The sequence below is a fragment of the Myxocyprinus asiaticus genome, chromosome 21 (genome assembly GCF_019703515.2).
Source record: "Myxocyprinus asiaticus isolate MX2 ecotype Aquarium Trade chromosome 21, UBuf_Myxa_2, whole genome shotgun sequence".
Taxonomy (NCBI): domain Eukaryota; kingdom Metazoa; phylum Chordata; class Actinopteri; order Cypriniformes; family Catostomidae; genus Myxocyprinus; species Myxocyprinus asiaticus.
Window position 1 is genome coordinate 16,429,956 of NC_059364.1, and position 24,800 is coordinate 16,454,755.

The 24,800-nt window shown below is 38.6% G+C and overlaps 1 protein-coding gene across 1 annotated transcript in view; it reads left to right on the plus strand.

Moving 5' to 3' along the window:
• wdr35 (WD repeat domain 35) overlaps positions 1-24,800 on the plus strand; it is a 29,294-nt gene that overhangs the window by 2,133 nt on the left and 2,361 nt on the right. Inside the window, exons 6-27 of the mRNA XM_051648982.1 lie at positions 240-373; positions 590-755; positions 894-1,042; positions 1,799-1,924; positions 2,806-2,991; positions 3,257-3,289; positions 3,902-3,962; positions 5,001-5,145; positions 6,268-6,337; positions 6,710-6,763; positions 6,860-6,969; positions 7,097-7,313; positions 8,215-8,295; positions 8,608-8,744; positions 14,398-14,601; positions 14,702-14,848; positions 15,201-15,333; positions 15,479-15,589; positions 17,030-17,194; positions 19,823-19,963; positions 22,068-22,224; positions 24,165-24,405. Of these exons, the coding sequence (XP_051504942.1) occupies positions 240-373; positions 590-755; positions 894-1,042; positions 1,799-1,924; positions 2,806-2,991; positions 3,257-3,289; positions 3,902-3,962; positions 5,001-5,145; positions 6,268-6,337; positions 6,710-6,763; positions 6,860-6,969; positions 7,097-7,313; positions 8,215-8,295; positions 8,608-8,744; positions 14,398-14,601; positions 14,702-14,848; positions 15,201-15,333; positions 15,479-15,589; positions 17,030-17,194; positions 19,823-19,963; positions 22,068-22,224; positions 24,165-24,405 (2,968 nt within the window). The remainder of the gene's footprint in view (positions 1-239; positions 374-589; positions 756-893; positions 1,043-1,798; positions 1,925-2,805; positions 2,992-3,256; positions 3,290-3,901; positions 3,963-5,000; positions 5,146-6,267; positions 6,338-6,709; positions 6,764-6,859; positions 6,970-7,096; positions 7,314-8,214; positions 8,296-8,607; positions 8,745-14,397; positions 14,602-14,701; positions 14,849-15,200; positions 15,334-15,478; positions 15,590-17,029; positions 17,195-19,822; positions 19,964-22,067; positions 22,225-24,164; positions 24,406-24,800) is intronic.

Genomic DNA, 24,800 nt, shown 5'->3' on the forward strand with positions numbered 1-24,800 from the left:
GAAAAAATTCCAGATTTGCGATGTAGTTTCAGACTTTCAGACTGCACTTTTAATGCTGCAATCCTTCCAGACATAACATTTAGTGGACTATCTGATTATTATTTTTAACAAGCCAAAAAAGCAAAAAAACATTTCAGCTTTATTGGTTATATAGCTTTTTCATGCTTGATTACTTGCTTATGTGATTTGTTTATTTATGTTTTGTTTGGTTATGTGTGTATGATTGTGTGATTTTGTAGGAAACAGGATCTGGGGTAAAGAACTGAAAGGGACTCAGCTGGCACATGTGGCCTGGTCTCCTGACAGTAAGATCCTGCTTTTTGGAATGGCCAATGGAGAGATCCACATCTTTGATAACCAGGGAAACTTCATTGTAAGTGCTGAGAGCATAAAAATATGTGATAACTAATAACCTCTCTTACTAAATTTATTAAGCAAGTTTTTGGCTCTGCGTCTTGAGGATGTGAAAAAATGTTTTGTTTTCTAGTGTGGGTGCCATTTAGATATTTTAGCTTTTTATATATCCAGTCATTTGGTACACTGCAAGCAAAAACACATATTTTCTCTTTTTGTGTGTGTGTATGCACAGATGAAGATGACCATGAGTTGTTTGGCGAATGTAACAGGTGCCCTCAGTATAGCAGGTATCCACTGGTACCCAGGCACAGAGGGGTATCTGGAGCCAGACTGTCCCTGCTTGGCTGTTTGCTTCACCAATGGGCACTGCCAAGTGATGCGCCATGAGAGCGATGACAGTGAGCACAGTTTATGTATTTTAAGTGTTTTTATTATAAATTCGTACTAGAATAGGATGGACAGAGAGAGAGAGAAACAGAAGGAGAAAGGAACATTTTAATTTCTTATTGATTATGTGTGTCTGTCTGTGTGTGTAGATCCTGTGATTATCGAAACAGGCATGTGGCATGTTGCCAGTATCCAGTGGAATCACTGCGGCAGTGTTCTGGCTATAGCTGGATCACTCAGAAACAGTGGAGCCGAGAAAGACATAAACATTGTTCACTTCTACACGCCATTCGGAGAGGTGAGTACAGATCACACACCCAACTCAAACCTCAAAGAAATAGTTCACCCAAAAATTATAATTCTCTCATCATTTACTTTTTACTCTTTACATTTACTGACTTTCTTTATTCTGCTGAACACAAAAAAAAAGATATTTTGATGGAGATATGAGGTGTTTTGTCAATACAAAGCAATTCAAAAGGGTCCAACACTTTCAAGCTCCAAAAATGACCTAAAGACAGCATAAAGGTAATCCTTACAACACGAGTGTTGTAATCCATGTCTTTTGAAGCGATCCGATTGGTTTTTGGTGAAAAACAGACCAAAATGTAACTCCTTTTTCACTATAAATCTTTGTATTTGCAGTGTCCTTGGCACAATCATGATTTGAAGCTCAATTACACAGTGTAATCGAGCATCTAAACATGATCGTCTAGGAGTCTTCAGATGGTACGATTTATTGACTTGCATTGTATGGATATGAACACATCATATCTCCATAAAACTACCTTTGTTTGTGTTCTGCTGAAGAAAGAAAGATGGCAGTTTGAGATGGCACAAGGCTGAGTAAATAATGAGAGAATTATCATTTTTGGGTGAACGGTTCCTTCAACTCTAACCCTAAAAAATCGTTTTCATTTTTTGAATAATAAAAAATATATATTTTATTTATTAAACATTTTCTTCTTTTTTTATCTATAATTCTTTTTTATCTATAACCCTGTTGATGCAATTAAATGATGTCATATGATGTCCGATGTCATCATGTGTATAGCACTTGCGGACTCTGAAGGTACCGGGTAAGCAGATGACTGCTGTATCATGGGAAGGTAGAGGACTCAGAATCGGCCTGGCTGTAGATTCCTACATTTATTTTGCCAACATTCGGCCAGATTACAAGGTAACTAAGTTGTAAATAATGGTAATGAGAAACATTTTGAAAATCCAGAGATATATCTAAAAAATCCAACCGTAAACATACATGGAGACAATCAACTTTTGAGTAAGATTGTAAGTAACTGTTATAGGCCTTTTATTTAGATTTTAATGAAATGTAGTTTTAGTTTCTCTTTATTTACTTGATCATATAAGAGTATTTATTAAGAAATATGAAATTTAGCTTTAGTTTCTCTTTATTTAACTTATCATACAAGATTATCAATAAGAGATATTGTTGGAGTGACTCTTTCCTCTCAGTCCTCTTTGATTTATTTTCATATGAAATTATGTGCTTGTGTTTAGTGTCGGATCTGTTCCTTCCTTCATAAAGAAAATGAGTGATAGATTCTTCTTTCATCAATAAATGGTACTTTTCCTCCTCTGTAGCTGGCTCTGTTTTCAGGGATGTCACGAGAATTTGGAACTGTAGTTGGTGTCAGTGTTTCCTTATAATCTCAATGAAGAAAAGGACATTGATATAATCTGAGAGATATCATAAATGCAGTCAGAGAGCTAAGAAACCACATTCGTCTGGCAGCGAAGAAGGCTTAAACCACAGAGGGACAGTTGGGACAGAAGCACGTGTACAACAAGAACATGCGACAAGCTCACTGGAGATCAGATATAATGCTCACTACAGCACTGTCAGTTAGGTGTGATAAACTGCAGATCACCATAATGTCACTGTATCTGTTTAAAAAAAAAACAGGGTCTTTAGAGAAGCCGATAATCCCATCCAAACCTCATCAAACAGAAATATTTGTTTACCAAAACCGACTTCTGGTAAATTTCAGTGAGTTTGTCTGATCTGATATAATCTAATCTGACCCTCTGTTCTTGTAGTGGGGTTACTGCAGTAACACGGTGGTGTACGCATACACACGTCCTGATAGGCTGGAGTACAGCGTTGTGTTCTGGGACACCAAGAATAATGAGAAGTTTGTGAAATATGTCAAGAGCCTTATGTCCATTACTACCTGTGGAGATTTCTGCATCCTGGCCACCAAAGCAGACGACACACACCAACAGGTACGAAAACAGCAAATACACTAGCACTCTCTGTTTCCCAAATAAGAGATTTGTTTAGTCTGACTACATCCATCATAGATTCACATTGCATTATTTTGATCAAGAGATATTTTTTGACTTGGGATATAATTTTAAATAAAGGATATTGATTCAGTGTCAACTGCTCTTCAGATCTGTGTCATGTCATTTGTGTCACTTCTTTTAAAGGTGAGATGCAATCAAATGCTAAGTGTGTATTATCACAGTTTTATTATTTCATTAACAGGAGGAAAAAGAGACTGAAGCTGGATCTGCTACGGTAATGGAATGGCACCTCTCAAAACATGATGCAGTAAAAATATTTTCCAAATACTTTTTTGGGCCACTGTATTTAGGAATGCTAACAAGCTCTGCACCATTCAGATACTTATATGTCGTATAACTGAACATTTTAAAGGGATAGGTCACCCAAAAAGGAAAATTCTCTCATCATTTACTCACTCTCATACCATCCCAGATGTGTATGATGAGAAAGAAAGTCATACACATCTGGGATGGCATGAGGTTGAGTAAATGATGAGAGAATTTTTATTCTTGGGTGAACTATCCCTTTAAGCAATGTTGTTACTCAGGACAGTCTACAGTAGAAAAACACAGTCAACAGTAAAGTGTTAGCTAATGCAAAATACTATATTTTAAAGTAGAATCTCGTTGGTTCTTAACTTTGAGAAAGCCATCTTAAGAGCCAGATTCAACCGCTTTACCACAGGCATTTAATGAGGTGTCCAATAAAAACCTTCCAAAGTAACAGTCTAGGAGGAGAAAGGTATTATGAACATCCGCAAAAGAAGCCTCGCAGATATTTCCTTAACACTGATTAGTTTACTGTACCCATGCAGTAAAGAGGTGTCTATCTGTTCTCTCTTCACAGTATGTCCTGGTGTTGTGTAACTCAATTGGAACCCCACAGGACTCTAAATACATTGACATCGGTGAGTAAAACAACACAGTAGACTCACTGATTCAATACGTAAGGGATAATGTACAATCAGCCCAGACGCAGAGCTTTATTTGACTACCTAATTAATAAATTAATGAGCATGAAATATATTACATTTGAGTTTAAATTATTTTATCATATGAGAAGAAAGAGACTGCGAAGTGATACAAGAGACATGAAACTAGCATAGCTATGTAGGAAATTGGCTGCCTGGGACAACAATTCCAGCCGTGTAGTACAAACATGTCTAATTTGCTGAATAATTTCTTATAGATAAGGTCTGATTTGACTTATTGGACCCAGCTTTGAGTTTTGAAGGTTTATTTGTAATATATTTAATTGCTCTCTCAGTTTGAGGACTGTTTCTTTGATGATAAGCAAACAGACAGATTGTGGTTGTAAAGTTGAAGCCCTTCGTGTTTGATATAACACCAACACACACAGTGTAATAGTTGCAGTGGGAATCCCGGCTCCCATCCTCTCGCTCTCACAGGCGTCCTGCTAAATTCCTCCCCTGGTTGGGAGAGCAGATCTATGGGAGAGTGAGATGTTCACCATGCTCATTCTGTGGAAAATTCCAGGGCCTGAACAACAGCACAGACAGACATACACTTCAATGGCAAAAGTTATAGTTACTCATAGAAAAAGATGCTTACTTTTAAAACAACTTTTTAGGTGAAATCCGGTTGATTGGTGGAAAGTTACAAAGCCTTTTCACATTTTTGTTTAGCATCAATGTCCCAGAATCCTATTCTGAAAATAGGTTTGTGTGATTTTGACTGCCTTTGAAGCTTCAATGTGCAGCCACATTTCTGTTGTCTATGTATTTTATGTATTTTTTTAAATAAATATTTTACTGATTCAAGCAATTTCTGAAATATCTGTCTTAGCTCTAAAACAAACAAAAGACTTTTACATTGTTTAAATTGTCTCTAAAGTTTTGTTTCAGTGTTTTCTAAAATGTGTGAAAAAAATTACGCTCTAAAAGTTCTTTCCTGAATGTTCTGCTTTTTATTTTTTTCTGTCACAGACCCCCTGTTCATTACTATGACAAAGACTCATGTGATCTCCGCATCTAAGGAGGTGTTTTACGTTTGGCAGTATCGTGTTGCCAAGAAACTCACCGCTCTTGAAATCAACCAGGTCACCAAGACCCGAAAAGAAGGTCGAGAGAGGTGAGGGTCAAAGGTCACCAATAGCTTTTCTCAGAGCACTTAAAGGGATAGTTCACCCAAAAAGGAAATTCTCTGATCATTTAATCACTCTCATGCCATCCCAGATGTGTATGACTTTCTTTTTTCTGCTGAACACAAATGAAGATTTTTTGAAAAATATCTCAGCTCTGTAGGTCCATACAATGCAAGTGAATGGTGACCAGAAATTTGAAGGTCTAAAAGGCATATAAAGGCAGCATAAAAGTAATCCATATGACTCCTGTGGTTAAAATCATGTCTTAAGAATTTATATGACAGGTGTGGGTGAGAAACAGATCAATATTTAAGTCCTTTTTAACTAAAAATTCTCCTCCCTGCCCGGTAGGTGGCGATGTGCACAAAGAATGTGAATAGCCAAAAATAGAAAAAGAAAGTGAAAGTGGAGATTTATAGCAAGAAAGGACTTAAATATTGATCTGTTTCTCACCCAAAACCTATCATATGACTTCTGAAGACATGGATTTAACCACTGGAGTCATATGGGTTACTTTTATGCTGCCTTTATATGCTTTTTTGACCTTCAAAGTTCTGGTAACCATTCATTTGCACTGAAAAGACCAACAGAGCTGAGATAATCTTCTAAAAATCTTCTTAAGTCATACACATCTGGGATGGCATGAGCGTAAGTAAATGATGAGAGAATTTTTTATTGTTTGGTGAACTATCCCTTTAAAGCTTGATTTATTGTGCAGAATTTTAGTAGAATGTAGCAGCACTGTGTAATATGTAAGCTTTCATCTGTTGAAGAGCTTCTTAGTTAGTGTTCTGTGATGCATAAATTCTGTGGGCTGGCCTGTCTGCCCGTCCGTCTGTCGGTACAGTGTGAGGGCATGTTCGTTGACGGCAGCAGTTTTAAAAAGTTCTGTTCATGGTTGTGTGATGAATTGCAGCGACCCACACAAAACAGGACTGGACCCAGTGTTCTGCCAGAGTCTCCCTTCTACATGAAAAAAAGCACTGGGACAATACCTCACTTTCTTAATCACTCTGTTTTATTTTGTCTCGCTTAAATTGCACACTGTCTCTTTTCACTGTCTTACTCCCTTCTCTCTCACTCTCTGTCTTGCTGTCTCTCTCCTCTAGGGTTTATCACATTGACGACAGTACAAGCGGAATATCGGATGGGACAGTGAACTTTGCCAAGGCCTTCTCAGTGAGTACACTCATCACACTCATACACCTGTGGCTCTCTCAAGCTCTTGTCAGAGGATTAGTGGAAAAAAATCCCATAAAACACTCTGTTAGGACAAACACCTCATCTCCGTCTTTGACCTTTCCCTGATAAAATAATGCTAAAAAAGAGAAAAATAAGGTGTTTACATGGCTTATTAAGCATAATTGATGTAAGATTTTGCATGTAAATGCGCTTGCTGCCTTTATCTCTCCAAGACACTTCAGAGGGACCCAGGCCTCAGGGAAAATGTTGTTCTACAGTTTTGCATACAGTTTAACTCAGTTGAAAAGGCCATAAGAGTCAGAGATTGGGAAAATGGTGATGGTAAAAATAATGTTTACTTTGTTTCAGGCCACCAGAGATCCAATTTGCTGCATCGCAGCATCAGACTGGATGCTTATAGTGGTACGTCTTCTGTACAGACAAGAAATATGTGCTTCCTGAGCCCAAAGCCTTGTGATGTGATAGTGATGTTTATGTTTGAGTTTGTGATGTCCACAGGGTCGTGAGTCTGGTATCTTGCAGAGGTACAGTCTGCCCAACATTGGCCTCCTGCAGAAATACACCCTCACCACCAGACCATTTCAGCTGTCTCTCAACTGTAACTCCAGGTTGGATCTCTCTCTCTTTCTCTCTTTATCTTTCTTGCTATCCTACTATAACTCCAGACTGTTTTCATGCCATCATTGTTAGACTTTTATGTACTATCCACTCCTGACCTGCATCTTTTTTTTCCAGCCGTCTGGCTATTATAGACATTACAGGGCTGTTGACATTTTTGGATGTAGAGACACAGGGTTCGTCAAGGGACACAGAGGGTTGGTCTGCAGCTGGAGACCCATCTAAATTCGAGCGCAAGGATGTCTGGGATATGAAATGGGCCAATGACAATCCAGATCTGTTTTCCATGATGGAGAAAACCAGAATGTATGTCTTCAGAAACCTCGACCCTGAGGTGAGACAGAGAGAAAGACAGTATCACATTTACACACATACACACACACATGTACAGCAGTGTTTGAAAAGAGCAACAATTGACAAGAACACATAAATGGAAAGAAAGATAGAGTGAGTGAGTGATAAGAGATGACATTACTCTCTGTTTTTCTCAGAGCTACTGTACTTATGTACTCTTACGTATATGGGGTTCAGGAAGTGCTACAGTTTTTAAATAAACATACATACGCCTCAGTAAATCACAGAACACATGGCCTGTAGATCAGACCACCTACAGCAGACTCGCAAGAGTTTTTGCTCCCAGCACAGAAAGGTAGGAGGAAATCAGAATGGCTTATATGTCTAATTCACACAGTATACACACAGTGGTCACAACATATTTACAAAAATATGAAACCAATATACTCACTGAGCACTTTATTAGGAGCACCTGTAAACCTACTTATTCATGCGATTATCTAATCAGCCAATCGTGTGACAGCAGTGCAGTGCATAAAATCATGCAGATATGGGTCAGGAGCTTCAGTTAATCAGAATCAACCATCAGAATGGGGAAAAAATGTGATCTCAGTGATTTTGACTGTGGCATGATTGTTGGTGCCAGATGGGCTGGTTTGAGTATTTGTGTAGCTACTGATCTCCTAGGATTTTCACATCCAGTGAGCAGTAGTTCTGTGGATGGAAATGCCTTGTTGATGAGAGAGGTCAACTGAGAATGTCCAGACAAGTTCGAGCTCACAGAAAGGCTATGGTAACTCAGATAATCACTCCGTTCAATTGTAGTGAGCAGAATAGCATCTCAGAATGTACAACACGTCAAACCTTGAGGCCGATCGTCTAAAAGGTGTAATAGTGTGAGTATTCCCTCCTTGCTTATATTTGTGTTATGTTGAACACAGGAGCCGATTCAAACATCTGGCTTCATCTGCCACTTTGAGGATCTGGAGATCAAATCTGTTCTTTTGGATGAGATTATGAGGGTTAGTTCCTGTCACTCTTTCATTACCAAGAAATGTCATTATAAGAGTCACATCTCTTTCAACTCATCGAATGATTTTATAAATCTCTCTGAGAAAGCTTTGCAGGGCAGTTTGAGTAATCTCTAAATCAAATATGTCAGATTGAGATTATTCAAATTTGACTTTGAATTAATTTATTTGTGATTAATACAGTTTTTGCATTACATTGCTAACGGCTATAATAGGACATTTCTGATCACTGAGAATGAAATACAGTATGTATGAGTCTGATTATCATGGCTCAGTAGACTATCTGTGTATGTTGTCTTTTAGGATCCAGAGGTTCCAAATAAAGATTATTTATTGAACTTCGAGATTCGCTCACTGAGGGACAGCCGAGCACTGATTGAGAAGGTTGGAATTGAAGATGCTTCTCAGTTTATAGAGGACAATCCCCACCCGCGCCTATGGTGAGACACACACTCATTCCACATAAGGTTGCCACGGTGTACGGTGTTACCGGTTTTACTCGGTACAAGGGACAACACCGGTGTGAAATGTTATACTGTGTAAAAGGGGGAAACATAATGAATGGAACTTCCAATATCAATACAATAGCCTTACGAATAGAATAGCCTTAAATAAAGAATAGTTGCCAAATGAAGAGTTTGTGACCCATGATAAATTAACCTAAATAACACATTGAAAGCCAGATGTTCTTTCAGTACCAACGTATCAAATTACACAGGCAGCAAAGTACGCGCACTGATAGAAGACGTTTAACTGCAGGTAGCGAATATAATGTGCATGGTGGATAACTGTAAGATGTCTTGGATTCGGAGACACACGCTTGAAGAAACATATTTTATTATATTTTTAAGAACAGATGACAGAAGAGCAGTCTATGAGCATGTCTGATGCACTGTTTGTTCGGAGACGTGCAGTCTCGTGGAACATGCGTATGTAAAGGGTTCTCACTCTTTCTTTGTTTCAGTCTTCTGATTTTTTTTTGCAAGAATAGTATCATCTATGAGAATGCTGCAAATGACCTCAGACCATTTCAGCTCAGAGCGCAACTCTGCAGGGTCACTTTATATATAGCCTATACATCTGTGATTAAATCATAAAATAATACAAAAACACATTCACCTTGAACATGATTTATATTTCAGTGATTATTATCATCATTCTAATTATTATGTTTTCATTTATAATTGTTTTTAGATCTTAATTTGCATTAGTAATTTTCCCCCTGTTGTCATAGATGGATTGTTGCATGACGGTTAATGGAAAGGTGGTTATATATGATTATTTTTTTTTTTTTTAATTTTTACCACTTCATTATTTAATTGCTTTTTCGTTTTGTTTGAAGTGCAGTTTGCATTTAGAAATGTCTTTGGTATATGTATAGCATAATACCCTTGTAATTACCAGTTTATAACCTAAACAAAGTCTTTGTAAACCACCCAAACCCTCCCACACACACACACACACACACACACACACACACTCACACACAAAGAAGAGCTCATGAATGAAAGTATAGTTAGTTGCAGTAAAACACTGTATGTCTTAATGTTTGCACACAGGACTGTGTATTTGCTGATTGTTTAAGAGTGTGCAATGCGGCCTAATATGTGTGTGCCAATGGCTGTGTCTCGTTTGGAAGGCAGCGTCCTCCGGAGGTCGCATTTGTCGGCCGCATACGTCATCGAGTCTGTCTCGTTTCAGAAAAGCGAGTAGGACACTTCGAATGCAGCCTTCGAATGTGACCTTCTTTCACGGGAATTCGGAGGATGCATGAGGTGTATCCTTCGTGGGCTCTCACAACCCACAATTCTTTGCTTCAATGGAAATGTCTAAAAAAACTTGACGCCAATTTGCCCGTAAATATGATGTTCAAACGCAAGTAAGTCTATTTTGTTTTCTCTTTACATCATTATAACTCTCCTAAAATTTACCTCATACATTCCCTTCCAAAGGGACTTTGTTTCCTTCTCACTCAAAGTGCTTGTGCTTGTTAAAGAGCGGCATGCTGTCATAGCAACCATGTTACGTTCCGTTTCCGTTTGTCCTGTGAAAGCCGTCTCGTTTAAACGAAGCTTGTTTAAAGGAGGACGCTCAGTATACTGCAGCCTTCAAAGGATGCGTCCTACCTAGCATGCATCCTTCGAAACGAGACACAGCTAAAGTCTGTGTGTATGTGTGTGTTTCCTCAAGGAGATGGTGGATAGTTTAAGGTCCAGTTTTATAGTCTGAATGAGGTGTGAGCTACAGTTTTATAGTGAATGATGATTCTGGATTTGTGAGTACAAGATAAAACCAGTATGACAGTACACTTCTTGAGAGCTTTTTTCTACCTGTCTGAACAGTGAGAAAGAAATCAGAAACAAACTGGAATAAAGATAATCTGTAGTCAAAAAAGCACTTTAGAGAGAGAGAGAGAGAGAGAGAGAGAGAGATGTTACCTGTAGGTATAAGACATGACAGTCTTGGAGCCACTCTATTGATTTAGAGGCCCACTGGAGTTTTAGTGGCTCTGTCAGTTCTCACAGCACGAGGAGGAATTTCTGATTGGACTCATGCTACATCAGAGAGACGGTAAACCCTAGTGTCAAGTTGACTCATGTTTAATGTAGATTAGTAGTTTTTGCATTGTGACATTATTTAAATTTTGAATATCATGTCAGGAAGTTAGTTTAGTCTTGTTTTTATCAGTTAAGGAACATTTCCAAGGTGAGATAGGTTCTGAGTTTTAGGGGTACAGAGAAGCTTATTCATGCTTTTATTTCATCTCACCTAGATTGTAATGCACTGTTTTCAACTTTAAATCAATGCACTTTAGCACAGCTACAATCAGTGCAAAATGCTGCAGCTAGACTTTTGACATGAACTAGGTCTTTTAATCATATTACTCCAGATTTAACTTCTCTGCAATAGTTACCAATTCATGTTAGGGTTGATTTTAAGATTTTATTAATTACATGTAAGGCATTACATGATTTGGTGCCAGATTATTTAGCAGAACTTTTAAAACTTTATGAATTGGTTAGACCTCTTATGTCTTCTTGTCATGAACTGTTGGCTGTTCCAAGATGCAGATACAAAACAAAGGTGATAGAGCATTTGTATTGAAGGCACCATGATTATGGAACAGCCTGCCCAGGGATATTACATCTGCTGAATCAGTGTCTTTTTTTAAGCCTTGTTTAAATCTAATTTGTATTAACTTGCTTTTACTACTTTGTAGTATATATATTACAAAGTTTTGATTTTATGTTTTGTGAAGCACTTTGTGCTATATTGCTAAAAGGTGCTATATAAATAAAGTTATTATTATTATTTTCTAGATATGTAAGCACATTTTCCTCCCAATTCTCAGTAACGTTATGCAAAAAATCTCATTCTCATTATTGTAATACAAAAAATAATGATATATTATTGAAATGTTATAGTATTTCTATGTCATGGTGGTATATGCTGTACTGAAAATCTAGTGAGAACCACTGAGAATAATGGGAATAAAAAATAAATAATAAAAAAAAAAACTCAAAAGATGTCCAGAATGAGAATTTTCAGGGACATTGTGCTTAATTGTCATGAACACAATGTCCCAATGCAGGTAAATATAAATTAGTCCTAAAAATAGGCTAAACAATTTTTATGCAAAATATATATTTTTCTGTTTTTCCATTTAATTTTAGGTTGAAACGTGACATTTTTTCAACCTTTCCCTCTCTTTGTCTGTAGTCCCCACATGCTTTAAAACGTCCACCATTGTGCCTGTACAAAGCAATCCAAAATCACTTGCTTAAATGACTGGCGTCCTGTTGCTCTGACCCCCATCATCAGCAAATGCTTTGAGAGACTAATCAGAGATTACATCTGCTCTGTGCTGCCTCCATTACTGGACCCATTGCAGTTTGCTTACCGCAACAACCGCTCCAATGATGATGCCATTGCATCTACAATACACACTGCTCTCTCCCACCTGGAAAAAAGGAACACTTATGTGAGAATGCTGATTGTAGACTACAGCTCAGCATTCAACACCATAGTGCCCTCCAAGCTTGATGAGAAACTCTGGGCTCTGGGCTTAAATAGCTCGCTGTGCAGCTGGATTCTGGACTTCCTGTCAAGCAGACGTCAGGTGGTTAGAATGGGCAGTAACATCTCCTCATCACTGACCCTCAACTGTGGAGCCCCGCAGGGCTGTGTTCTTAGCCCACTCCTGTATTCCCTGTACACACATGACTGTGTGGCAACACATAGCTCCAATGCCATCATTAAGTTTGCTGATGATACGACGGTGGTAGGTCTGATCACTGACAATGATGAAACAGCCTACAGAGAGGAGGTGCACACTCTGACACGCTGGTGTCAGGAGCACAACCTCTCCCTCAACGTCAGTAAGACAAAGGAGCTTGTGGTGGACTTCAGGAGAAGAGAAAGAGAACACAGCCCCATCACCATCAATGGAGCACCAGTGGAGAGAGTCAGCAGCTTCAAGTTCCTGGGTGTCCATATCACTGAGGAACTCACATGGTCCGTCCACACTGAGACCGTTGTGAAGAAGGCTCATCAGCGCCTCTTCTTCCTGAGGTGGCTGAGGAAGTTTGGAATGAACCGCCACATCCTCACACGGTTCTACACCAGCACTGTAGAGAGCATCCTGACTAGCTGCATCTCCGCCTGGTATGGCAATAGCACCGCCCACAACCGCAAAGCCCTGCAAAGGGTGGTGCGAACTGCCATACACGTCATCGGAGGTGAGCTTCCCTCCCTGCAGAACATATACACCAGGCGGTGTATGAAAAAAGCTCAGAGGATCATCAGAGACTCCAGCCACCCGAGCCATGGACTGCTCTCACTGCAACCATCAGGCAGGCGGTATCGCAGCATCAGGACCCGCACCAGCCGACTTCATGACAGCTTCTTCCCCCAAGCAATCAGACTTTTGAACTCTTGATCTCTCATGATCAATATACATCAGCACTGCACTTTATTAATCTTATTATCTCACACTGGACTGTCATAAATTATATTCTCTCTTAACAACACACTGGCAACTTACTATCAACCGACAGCCTGAATGTCAATGCAGTACAATACAACCTACTGTACATTTTATATATACAATTTTTTTTATTGTATAATGTGTATTCTATATTGTGTGTATTGTATAATGTACATTGTTAATATTTGTATATTGTGTTGTGTGTAATTATGTGTATATTAGATTTTAAATTGTGTTGTGTAAATGTGATGTTTATTGTAGATTGGTGTATGTCTCATCACTGTCACGACTGCTATGTTGCTCGGAACTGCACCCAAGAATTTCACACATTATTGCACTTGTGAATATGGTTGTGTGACAATAAAAGTGATTTGATTTGATTTTTTTCGTAAAATTTACACTTACTGTATGTTGTTGAATGTTGCTTAATGAAACTGTGAGGCAGAAGAAGGAATCCTACAGAAAAGCAAGAGCCATGTGTCAGTTCTCTTTTCCTGAATGTGTGTGTGTGTGTGTGTTTGCTTGGATACAACCGTGAGAACTCAGAGGCACTGTTGTTTGATTGAGCTCTTCCATAACATGCCAACGTGTCAGAGGTCAAATATCTTGAAAAAGATCTCAGACAAGCTCTCCCCGCCCTCCTTGTCCACTGTTTGTTACTCAATTTACCAAACACTGTGAGTTCACAGACCTATTTTCAATTAAAAAGATTAACAGCAATCTCTGAGTGGGAATTTACAGATGGGAAAGCTATCCGATCATGAAAAGAGCAAATGTAAATGCCCTCCAAGATGGATAGCAATCCGATCACTCTGCACTTGTACAGTCACAGAAGTAAACTCTTTTATATTTGTATATAGGGCAGGAATATTAAGTATAGTCAAATAAATAGTAAAATAGTAAAAAAGTTGGAATGTGCATACCCAGTCAGATATTAATCAAATCGATTAAGATGCATGAAGTGTAATTTGGTAATCAATGTCAACTACTGTATCAGATTCTAGAAATATACAGTATGACATTTAAGGTGTTCAGTGTGAAATTGTCGGCCCTCTGTGCTATGATTGAAAATTGAGGTATGTTAAATTTCTCTCTTTTATCTCCAGGCGTCTTTTGGCAGAAGCGGCGCTGCAAAAGCTGGATTTGAAGACAGCTGAGCAGGCGTTTGTGCGCTGTAGAGATTATCAGGGCATTGAATTTGTGAAGAGACTGAGCAATCTGCAGAGTGAAGCCATGAAACAGGCCGAAGTGGCTGCTTACTTCAGCAGGTTTGAGGAGGCAGAGAGGATGTACCTGGACATGGATCGCAGGTGAACACACACACACACACACACACACACGCATACTGGTTATACTATATGAAATCTTTGTAGACAAGGACACTTTATATTAATGATTTAATGTTCTCAGGGACTTGGCGATCAGTTTGCGGATAAAGCTTGGTGATTGGTTCAGAGTCCTGCAGCTGCTCAAGACAGGGTCAGGTGACTCAGATGATGCACTGCTAGAGCAGGCCCACAACGCCATCGGAGACTACTTTGCAGACAGACAGAAATGGTAGGGATTGTTCAAGTATGAGTGTTTGCGTGTATGCCATGTATGCACACTGTATAAATGTACTGTATATGCATGTGATTTTTGTATGTGTGCACATGCAGCTGAATGTCTAACAATATACGACACTTTATCGAAGTTGCCACCGTGGGGTTGTTCCTGTAATAGGTGTATTGTATGTTGCTTTGAATAAAACATCACGTATATAGTAACTGCTTACAACATAGTTAAGGTTATTTATTTTGGGCTTTATTTGTGTCATATAAATGCTTGTGGTATTGGTGTAATGCATTCTGCAGTATGTTAGACAGAGGCTTAATAAATAAAGTGTATGTGTTCTCTGTCTGTTCCACAGGTTAAATGCAGTGCAGTATTACCTGCAGGGTCGTAATCAGGAGCGTCTGGCTGAATGTTATTATATGCTGGAGGACTATGATGGTCTGGAGAGACTTGCAAACTCTCTACCAGAGAACCATAAACTGTTACCAGTGAGCTCTCTGTCTCTTTCTTTCTCTCTGTCTTCTGTAATTCTTTTTTAGCAAACCAAGCAGCAATTCTACATGATCTTAAAGGGACTCGAACTGTACTTTATTGTTTGTTTGTGTGTGTGTGTGTGTGTGTGTGTGTGTGCAGGACATTGGTCAGATGTTTGTTACTGTGGGGATGTGTGAGCAGGCAGTCGGTGCATTTCTGAAGTGTAATCAGCCTAAAGCAGCTGTGGATGCCTGTGTGCATCTAAACCAGGTGAGAGTTCATACAGACAAATCAACACAGAAATGTAGTTAGTTGTATGGTTTTGACATACCATTGTGTACATTACAGGTTTAACATGTATTAATATTAGGGTTTGATCATTATTAATCAAATGTTTTTTTTAGTTAAATCATTCAGTTCCTTTTTAAGGAAAGAAAACTTATTAATGTGTGTGAGAGTTGGGTTCTGCAATTGGTTTGAATTACACTCATCAAAAATGTGTGCATATATCACATATATAAAGACATTGGACAGAGGTAGATTTCTGCATTGGTGATCTTTACTCTTCCTTGAAAAAAAACTATACTATATACAGTACTTATACCAAAATCTCTATACAGTTTTTCTGTTCTATTTTATACATTCACTGAGTACTTTACAGGTCTTCTGCTGTTGTAGCCCATCCGCCTCAAGATTCAATGTGTTGTGCATTCTGAGATGCTATTCTACTCACTACAATTGTATAGAGTGGTTACCCGAGTTACTGTAGCCTTTCTGTCAGCTCGAACCAGTCTAACTATTCTCTGTTGACCTCTCACAACAACAAGGCGTTTCCATCCGCAGGACTGCCGCTCACTGGATTATTTTAGGTTTTGGCACCATTCTGAGTAAACTCTAGAGACTGTTGTGCCTGAAAATCCCAGGAGATCAGCAGTGACAGAAATACTCAAACCAGCCCATCTGGCACCAACAATCATGCCATGGTCGAAATCACTGAGATCAAATTTTTTCCCCAATCTGATGGTTGATGTGAACATTAACTGAAGCTCCTGACCTATATCCGCATGATTTTATGTCTTTCACTGCTGCCACACGATTGACTGATTAGATAATCGCATAAGTAAATAGGTGTACAGGTGTTCCTAATAAAGTGCTAAATGAGTGTATATTTGCAATAATTAAATCATATAACAACATTACGGATTTAATCTTACATATTTATCAAAGATATTTTTTTCTGCTGGCCTACCAGTGGCTTTCTCATTCACATTTGCACAAGTGACAGTGTGTTTTACACGTAGGTGATATTTCATAATTGTCATCACCATACAAAGACTGTTTTTTTTTTTTGTTTTTTTTTATACATCCAGCCCTAATTAATATCCACACATACACACACATGCACACACACATTTCTCCCTCTTTCTCGCTTTCATCACTAAACAAATTCTGACTCATTGCCCTTTCAATGGGGTTTTGGCCTTTGAGTGGTAATGATGCCTCTGTCAGTGTGAATTACTTTAAATGAGAGGTTCAGAGTGCTCATCAGCAGTTCTACTGAAAGATCCAGATGCGGCTGTAATGTCATCACACTGAAACTCATTTAAGTGGAACTGCTCATGATACCTATCTGTGATAAATCATCCATGAGAAATGTTCAGATTTAGTGTTTGGTGACAAGAAATGTTAAACTCATTTGTTATGTTTTAGTGGAACAAAGCTGTTGAACTTGCTAAAAACCACAGTATGAAGGAGATTGGCCCTCTGCTGTCCAAATATGCCTCACACTTGCTGGAAAAAAACAAAACATTAGAGGCTGTGGAGCTGTACAGGAAAGCCCACCACTTCCTGGATGCTGCTAAACTCATGTTTAAGGTACATCTGACTGCATGTGTAACCTCTTGTAAAAGAAAATACAAAATCAGTGGAAATTTTCAGGTTATGAAACCAGCGATGATGGTGATTTTTAAATATGCAGTGTGCAATTTCTACAGCATCAAGCAGAATTGGAAAAGGAATTACTGTTTTCAAACAAGTTTCAAAGACTCCCCTGTCATCCATTGTTTAAAAAACAGGTTGTCTCACCCCAGACATATGCCAACAGTTAGGCCAATATAATAAACAGATTGCATTTCCATTTAGTGCCACTTTAAGCGCAGAAATTACACCTTTAAAGGGATAGTTCACCCAAAAATGAAAATTCTCTCATCGTTTACTCACCCTCATGCATCCCATATATGAATGACTTTCTTTCTTCTGCAGAACACAAAGAAATATATATATATACAGGTGCATCTCAATAAATTAGAATGTCGTGGAAAAGTTCATTTATTTCAGTAATTCAACTCAAATTGTGAAACTCGTGTATTAAATAAATTCAGTGCACACAGACTGAAGTAGTTTAAGTCTTTGGTTCTTTTAATTGTGATGATTTTGGCTCACATTTAACAAAAACCCACCAATTCACTATCTCAAAAAATTAGAATACATCATAAGACCAATAAAAAAAACATTTTTAGTGAATTGTTGGCCTTCTGGAAAGTATGTTCATTTACTGTATATGTACTCAATACTTGGTAGGGGCTCCTTTTGCTTTAATTACTGCCTCAATTCGGCGTGGCATGGAGGTGATCGGTTTGTGGCACTGCTGAGGTGGTATGGAAGCCCAGGTTTCTTTGACAGTGGCCTTCAGCTCATCTGCATTTTTTGGTCTCTTGTTTCTCATTTTCCTCTTGACAATACCCCATAGATTCTCTATGGGGTTCAGGTCTGGTGAGTTTGCTGGCCAGTCAAGCACACCAACACCATGGTCATTTAACCAACATTTGGTGCTTTTGGCAGTGTGGGCAGGTGCCAAATCCTGCTGGAAAATGAAATCAGCATCTTTAAAAAGCTGGTCAGCAGAAGGAAGCATGAAGTGCTCCATAATTTCTTGGTAAATGGGTGCAGTGACTTTGGTTTTCAAAAAACACAATGGACCAACACCAGCAAATGACATTGCACCCCAAATCATCACAGACTGTGGAAACTTAACACTGGACTTCAAGCAACTTGGGCTATGAGCTTCTCCACCCTTCCTCCAGACTCTAGGACCTTGGTTTCCAAATGAAATACAAAACTTGCTCTCATCTGAAAAGAGGACTTTGGAACACTGGGCAACAGTCCAGTTCTTCTTCTCCTTAGCCCAGGTAAGACGCCTCTGATGTTGTCTGTGGTTCAGGAGTGGCTTAACAAGAGGAATACGACAACTGTATCCAAATTCCTTGACATGTCTGTGTGTGGTGGCTCTTCCATTCCTTGTGAAGTTCACCCAAATTCTTGAATCGATTTTGCTTGACAATCGTAAGGCTGCGGTTCTCTCGGTTGGTTGTGCATCTTTTTCTTCCACACTTTTTCCTTCCACTCAACTTTCTGTTAACATGCTTGGATACAGCACTCTGTGAACAGCCAGCTTCTTTGGCAATGAATGTTTGTGGCTTACCCTCCTTGTGAAGGGTGTCAATGATTGTCTTCTGGACAACTGTCAGATCAGCAGTCTTCCCCATGATTGTGTAGCCTAGTGAACCAAACTGAGAAACCATTTTGAAGGCTCAGGAAACCTTTGCAGGTGTTTTGAGTTGATTAGCTGATTGGCATGTCACCATATTCTAATTTTTTGAGATAGTGAATTGGTGGGTTTTTGTTAAATGTGAGCCAAAATCATCACAATTAAAAGAACCAAAGACTTAAACTACTTCAGTCTGTGTGCATTGAATTTATTTAATACACGAGTTTCACAATTTGAGTTGAATTACTGAAATAAATGAACTTTTCCATGACATTCTAATTTATTGAGATGCACCTGTATATATTTATATATATTAATATCTCAGCTCTGTAGGGCCATACAATGCAAGTAAATGGTGGCCAGAATTTTGAAGGTCCAAAAAGCATATAAAGGTAAATAAAAGTAATCTACATGACTCCAGTGGTTAAATCCATATCTTCAAAAGTGATATGATAGGTGTAGGTGAGAAACAGATCCACATTTAAGTCCTTTTTTTTTTTTTACTATAAATCTTCACTTTCACTTTTACATTCTTCTTCTTTTGTTTTTTGGAGATTTGCATTCTTTGTGCATATCGCCACCTACTGGGCAGGGAGGAGAATTTATGGTAAAAAAGGACTTAAATATTGATCTGTTTCTCACCCACACCAATCATATCACTTGTGAAGACATGGATTTATCCACTGGAGTTCTATGGATTAATTTTATGCTGCCTTTGTGTGCTTTTTGGACCTTCAAAGTTCTGGCCACCATTAACTTGCATTGTATGGACCTACAGGGCTGAGATATTCTTCTGCAAAAGAAAGAAAGTCATACATATCTGAGATGGCATGAGGGTGAGTAAATGATGAGATAATTTTCATTTTTGGGTGATCTATCTGTTTAATGTTAGATGTTTATTATACATCTTATATAATGGCACAGTTTATTTCACTTATTGGCTGTGTGCATGTCAGATTGCTGAAGAAGAGGCGAAAAAGAGAACAAGACCATTACGAGTGAAGAAGCTGTATGTGCTCGCTGCCCTGCTGGTGGAAAACTTCCACACTCAGATCAAAAGTTCACAGCAAAGCAAAACCAAGGGCAAGAAATCAGAGGTACTCAAACTCACACATATCCAAAACTCTCTGGGGTAAATTTCCTTATGAATTTTGCCTGGTAATAGCATAGTTTATTTGCACACGCTGTCCAGTGGCACCCCTGCCTGCACGCAGAGTACGCACACTGCGTACCCTACATTACCAGCATTTCAATATGAATTCTCTGTTACATCATTTCTAAATGAAAGGTAATGTGTATATTTTTATGTTAAAATACATTGAGAAAAATAACCACACACTAAAATAACAAAATTATAATACACACTAAATAAAATACATCAGGAAAAAAATACAAACTAAATAAAAGGCATTCAGATGCTTCAAACCAATAGCAAAACTTGAATTACTTTTGAAAGAATGTGATTGGTGGGATGCTTGATGTATTTGGTTGTTAATCTGGAGTTGACAAGGATAATGTAATTGTAATAATGTTTCAAGACAGCCTCTCGTTTGTCAATAGCTGGGTTTCCATCTAAACATTTTGCATTTTTAAGAGCATTCTAAAAATGCGATTTAAGGAAAATACAAATCATTGCATGTTTCCATCCAATATCTTGATCTATTCATCATGTTCTCTTGAGGGAGCCCGCCTTGTCATGATGGAGCAGCTGAATGACTTCCTTTGGGGAAAGTTTTATTTGCAGGATTAGAGCAATTGTACCTTGTTTTATTAAATGCTGCAAGGTAGAATAAGTGTAATATCTGATATAAAGAGGGCTGAAATGGGCTGCGATGCCTACACGCCATCAGCCTGCGCATACCTGGGAGCGCCCATGCTCAAAGCTGTTCTAGCGGATTGCGAGGACCAAATTTGGGTTAAACATTTCATATTGTCAAGGGCTTTGTTCAAAGAATTGTGTGCCTAAGTCGGACCTGTCGTTGGGCCAGTCACATCAAGCTATCGCATATGCATAACACGTGCACAATGGTCAAAACACGTCATCGTTTTGCTAATAAACTGTTTCCATCACTTTAATGCGCATTTTAACTAATGCGAAACTATAGAAAATCCACCTCTGCCGAGCGCATTACATTTAAAGAAATTTTTGAGAGTTTATTCGCATATCAAGCATTTCCATTCAGGATTTCTTATGCACAATTTCAACATTTTTATAAAAATAGTTGGATGGAAACCCAACTAGTGTTTAAAAAAAATAAAAAAGCAAGCAGAGTACAATTTCTGAACTTTTTTGCACACATAATTCCTTCATACTTAAGGAACTGCAAGATGGAGACGCGCCTCAAGGCTTCGCACTAATGAACATTCACAAAGACTTTATAATAAAAAGAGTGAGTACTGAATCAATTTGACATGTCAGGGACCAGAAGGTTGAATTTTTCACTGTAAGGTTGGCATTGGTTTCTTACTTTAATCAGAAATGTAAGACTATTTCTTTGTTGACAGGACAACTGACAGATCTTGCGCATACTATTGGGCAAATTAACTGCCAATTTAAGAGGTTTAAATGCAAGTTTATCATAAAAATAATTTAAGACTAAATTAAAATATTTAAATTACCATTAAATTAAAACATTTGATTTAAGAAAGCATAATGTAAACATATAACTTCTGGGATTCAAATATGAGTAAAGATTAAAATTTTTATCTTCTGCGTACCATGGTTCAGAATCCTGCAGGTGCCACTGGTGCTGTCTGTGCTGGTTTAGCGCCCAATTCACTAAAGGAATTATGCAGATCAGGCAATGGTGCAAACACACCCAGAAAATCTTTTCTGAATGCAATTAGCTAAATAAATACTTAAGACGCAGTGCTACTTCAGCAGGTTTTTTGCGCAAAAAAAAAAACATGCGCAAAAGTGGCGCAGCTGTTTAGTGAATTTGCCCTTTGGTTTCATGTTCACAGATGCTCTGCATCCTGGGCTTAGATTAGATTTAATTAGTTAACATTATATGTGATTTTCTGTTTTCCATCCAGCAAAGATAAAAAAAACGTGGGTAGTTGATAAGTTATACTCAGTGCAATGGTCTGCAGCTGCAGACTGACTCAGTGTACGAGAGCATCAGAGGGGCAGGAAATCAGTTGTGATTAATGGCTCATTTACAGCCTAGTGGTGGGTAATTTGTGTGTGATTTATTTAAGGCCACCAGTGCATTAGCAGGGCTGTTAGAGGAAGATGAGTCGTCTTCAGACAGCCGTATCCTGGATGACGCCTGGCGTGGGGCAGAGGCCTATCATTTCTTCCTGCTCGCACAGAGACAGCTGTATGATGGCAAGGTGGATGCAGCCATGAGGACAGGTGACACACATGCATACACATAACCATGGAACCAGTGAGCCATGATACTATCCACTCATTAATCAGTATGTTGAGGTTCGTCTCGCACAACCCAAATTGTCTTTTGCTGCCCCTAGCATAGTAAGCCAAAGACTTTATGAACAAAACAATAATGTTTTTGGTGATTTATTTGAGATATAAACCTATAATAAAGTGATAAAGTATATTTCTAATACTTTTTACACAAATATTTGTTATATATCGTCTGATACCGATACTAACAAAGCTTTAGCAGCACACTGTTACTGCAGTTACCTCTTCAGTGAATGTGACTTCTGTTTGCATACGTCTATTTAACATCAAGCAAAATTACATGCTCTAACTAGGTTGCAGTGTAACTAGGTGAGTCCCAAACCACACACTTCTGCACTATTCTACACCATTTTGTAGTGTAAGTAGTGCGAGTAGTACATTTACACTGAAAATGCATCAAAAAGAAGTGTACTTTAAGTACCCGGATGATGCACTTTTTCAACCGTCAAAATGGAGTGTGGAATGTTGGACACTTCATGCACTCAGCGCACGCGGCTTGCCGTAGATAGCGGAAGGGGCGCAGTTACCTGAATGTAGTGAATGTAGCAGCTGGCGAACCTTCAGTGGATACAGCCCCTTGCAAATGTGAGTTAAATGCTTTACCATCACCCCAAGCGGTGTGAATATATATACGTTGTTTGAAATATAAGTGTTGAACTGAGATTGGAAAACGCGCTAAAGCTAGTGGCAACACATCACGTGCGCTTGAAACGTCCCTTCTGTCCGCTGTTAAATGGCGAATGCTTCCGTGTAGTAAAAAACCATTTTGGACGATAGTACACTGAACATTCATACACTACATGGCTGAGTGCATAGTATATTTTATAAGTGGGGACACAGCTATTGTTTGAAACATGTATATACTTATATGTAAAAATTTATATACAGATTAAATTTATTTAGTTGTTTAACTTAAAGGAATAGTTCACCCAAAAATGAAAATTCTCTTATCATTTACTCACCCTCATGCCATCCAGATGTATGACTTTCTTTCTTCTGCAGAACACAAACAAAGATTTTTAGAAGAATATCTCAGCTCTATAGGTTTATACAACGCAAGTGAATGGGGTCCAAAACTTTAAAGCTCCAAAAAACACATAAAGACAGCAAAAAAGTAATCCATAAATCTTCATTTGTTTAATCCTTGTCTTCTGAAGTGATCCAGTTGGTTTTGGGTGAGAACAGACTAAAATATTACCCCCTTTGCACTATAAATCGTGACATCTGCAGTATCCATGGTGATCATGATTTCAAGCTCTATTACACTTCCTAGCACCAACTAGCACTCTGTGCATGCATCAAGCACTAGGAAGTGTAATCGAGCTTGAAATCATGATCGTGTCTAGAGTTTGCAATGGCAAGATGTACAGTGAAAAAGGAGTAACATTTTGGTCTGTTCTCACCCAAAATCGACTGAATCACTTTAGAAGATATGGATTAAACCACTGGGGTTTTACAGATTACTTTTTTGCTCCCTTTATGTACTTTTATAGATATTGTAAATCATTATCTGTGTATGTGCACATTTGTGAACGCATGCATAGTATGCCTGGCCTTGTCTACGCAGACACAGTGTTAAATCACTCGCCTGAACAGAGAAAACAAACTCAAAGTTAAAGTCTTTAATGCTTAACACATACACACTGATGTCGCAAAAGACCTTTGCTTACATGACGGTCAAGACAAGAATGTTTAAACCACAGCTTAAATCATGTCCACCGACCACCTGGAAAAGAGGTGCGCACATGTATATATGTATGTGGGTTATTGTATGTTTTTGTTTTTGTTAACTTTGCTAGAACGATTCAATAATTCAAATTTTTGTTCCTCAGGCATAAAACCGTAATTGCTATGTACTCTATTTCTAGCTCTTCATCTCCGTGATTATGAGGATATTATACCTGCTGTGGAGATTTACTCTCTGCTAGCAATCTGCTCCTCTGCCAATTGTGCATTTGGTACATGCTCACGTGCCTTTATCAAGTTGGAGTCTCTGGAAACACTGACTCCAGATCAGAGGCAACTGTACGAAGACCTGGCCCTGGAGATCTTCACCAAACACAGCCCACGAGACACCCGGCAAAGCCAGCAAGACAGCCTCACTGATGGGTGAGAGAGAGAGGGACACAGCAGTCATATGAGCTGTATGAGCTTATGGAGAGTACAACCACTGGAAACATTTTTCATGCACCGTTTAACTGATAACTGAGGCAGATCCTTCCATATGGCAGTTAGACAGAGCAGTGATGTCATAATGACGCAAGTGTACAGTAGTGCGACAAGCGTGATGTACTATTAGGCATGTATGACGTAGGCTGAAATCACTGTGGTGTGTTGGATCACTGGAAATTTCCAGTCTATTTAAATATCCCGTTAACACTGTTAATCCTGTAAACTGCTGTAAAACAGTGGGATGCTTTTCCTCTATTAGGGGTCATTCACACCCCAAAAAAATTTTGTTTCCGTTTTTGCTGTTTTTAATTGTTTTTCTATGTAAACATGCG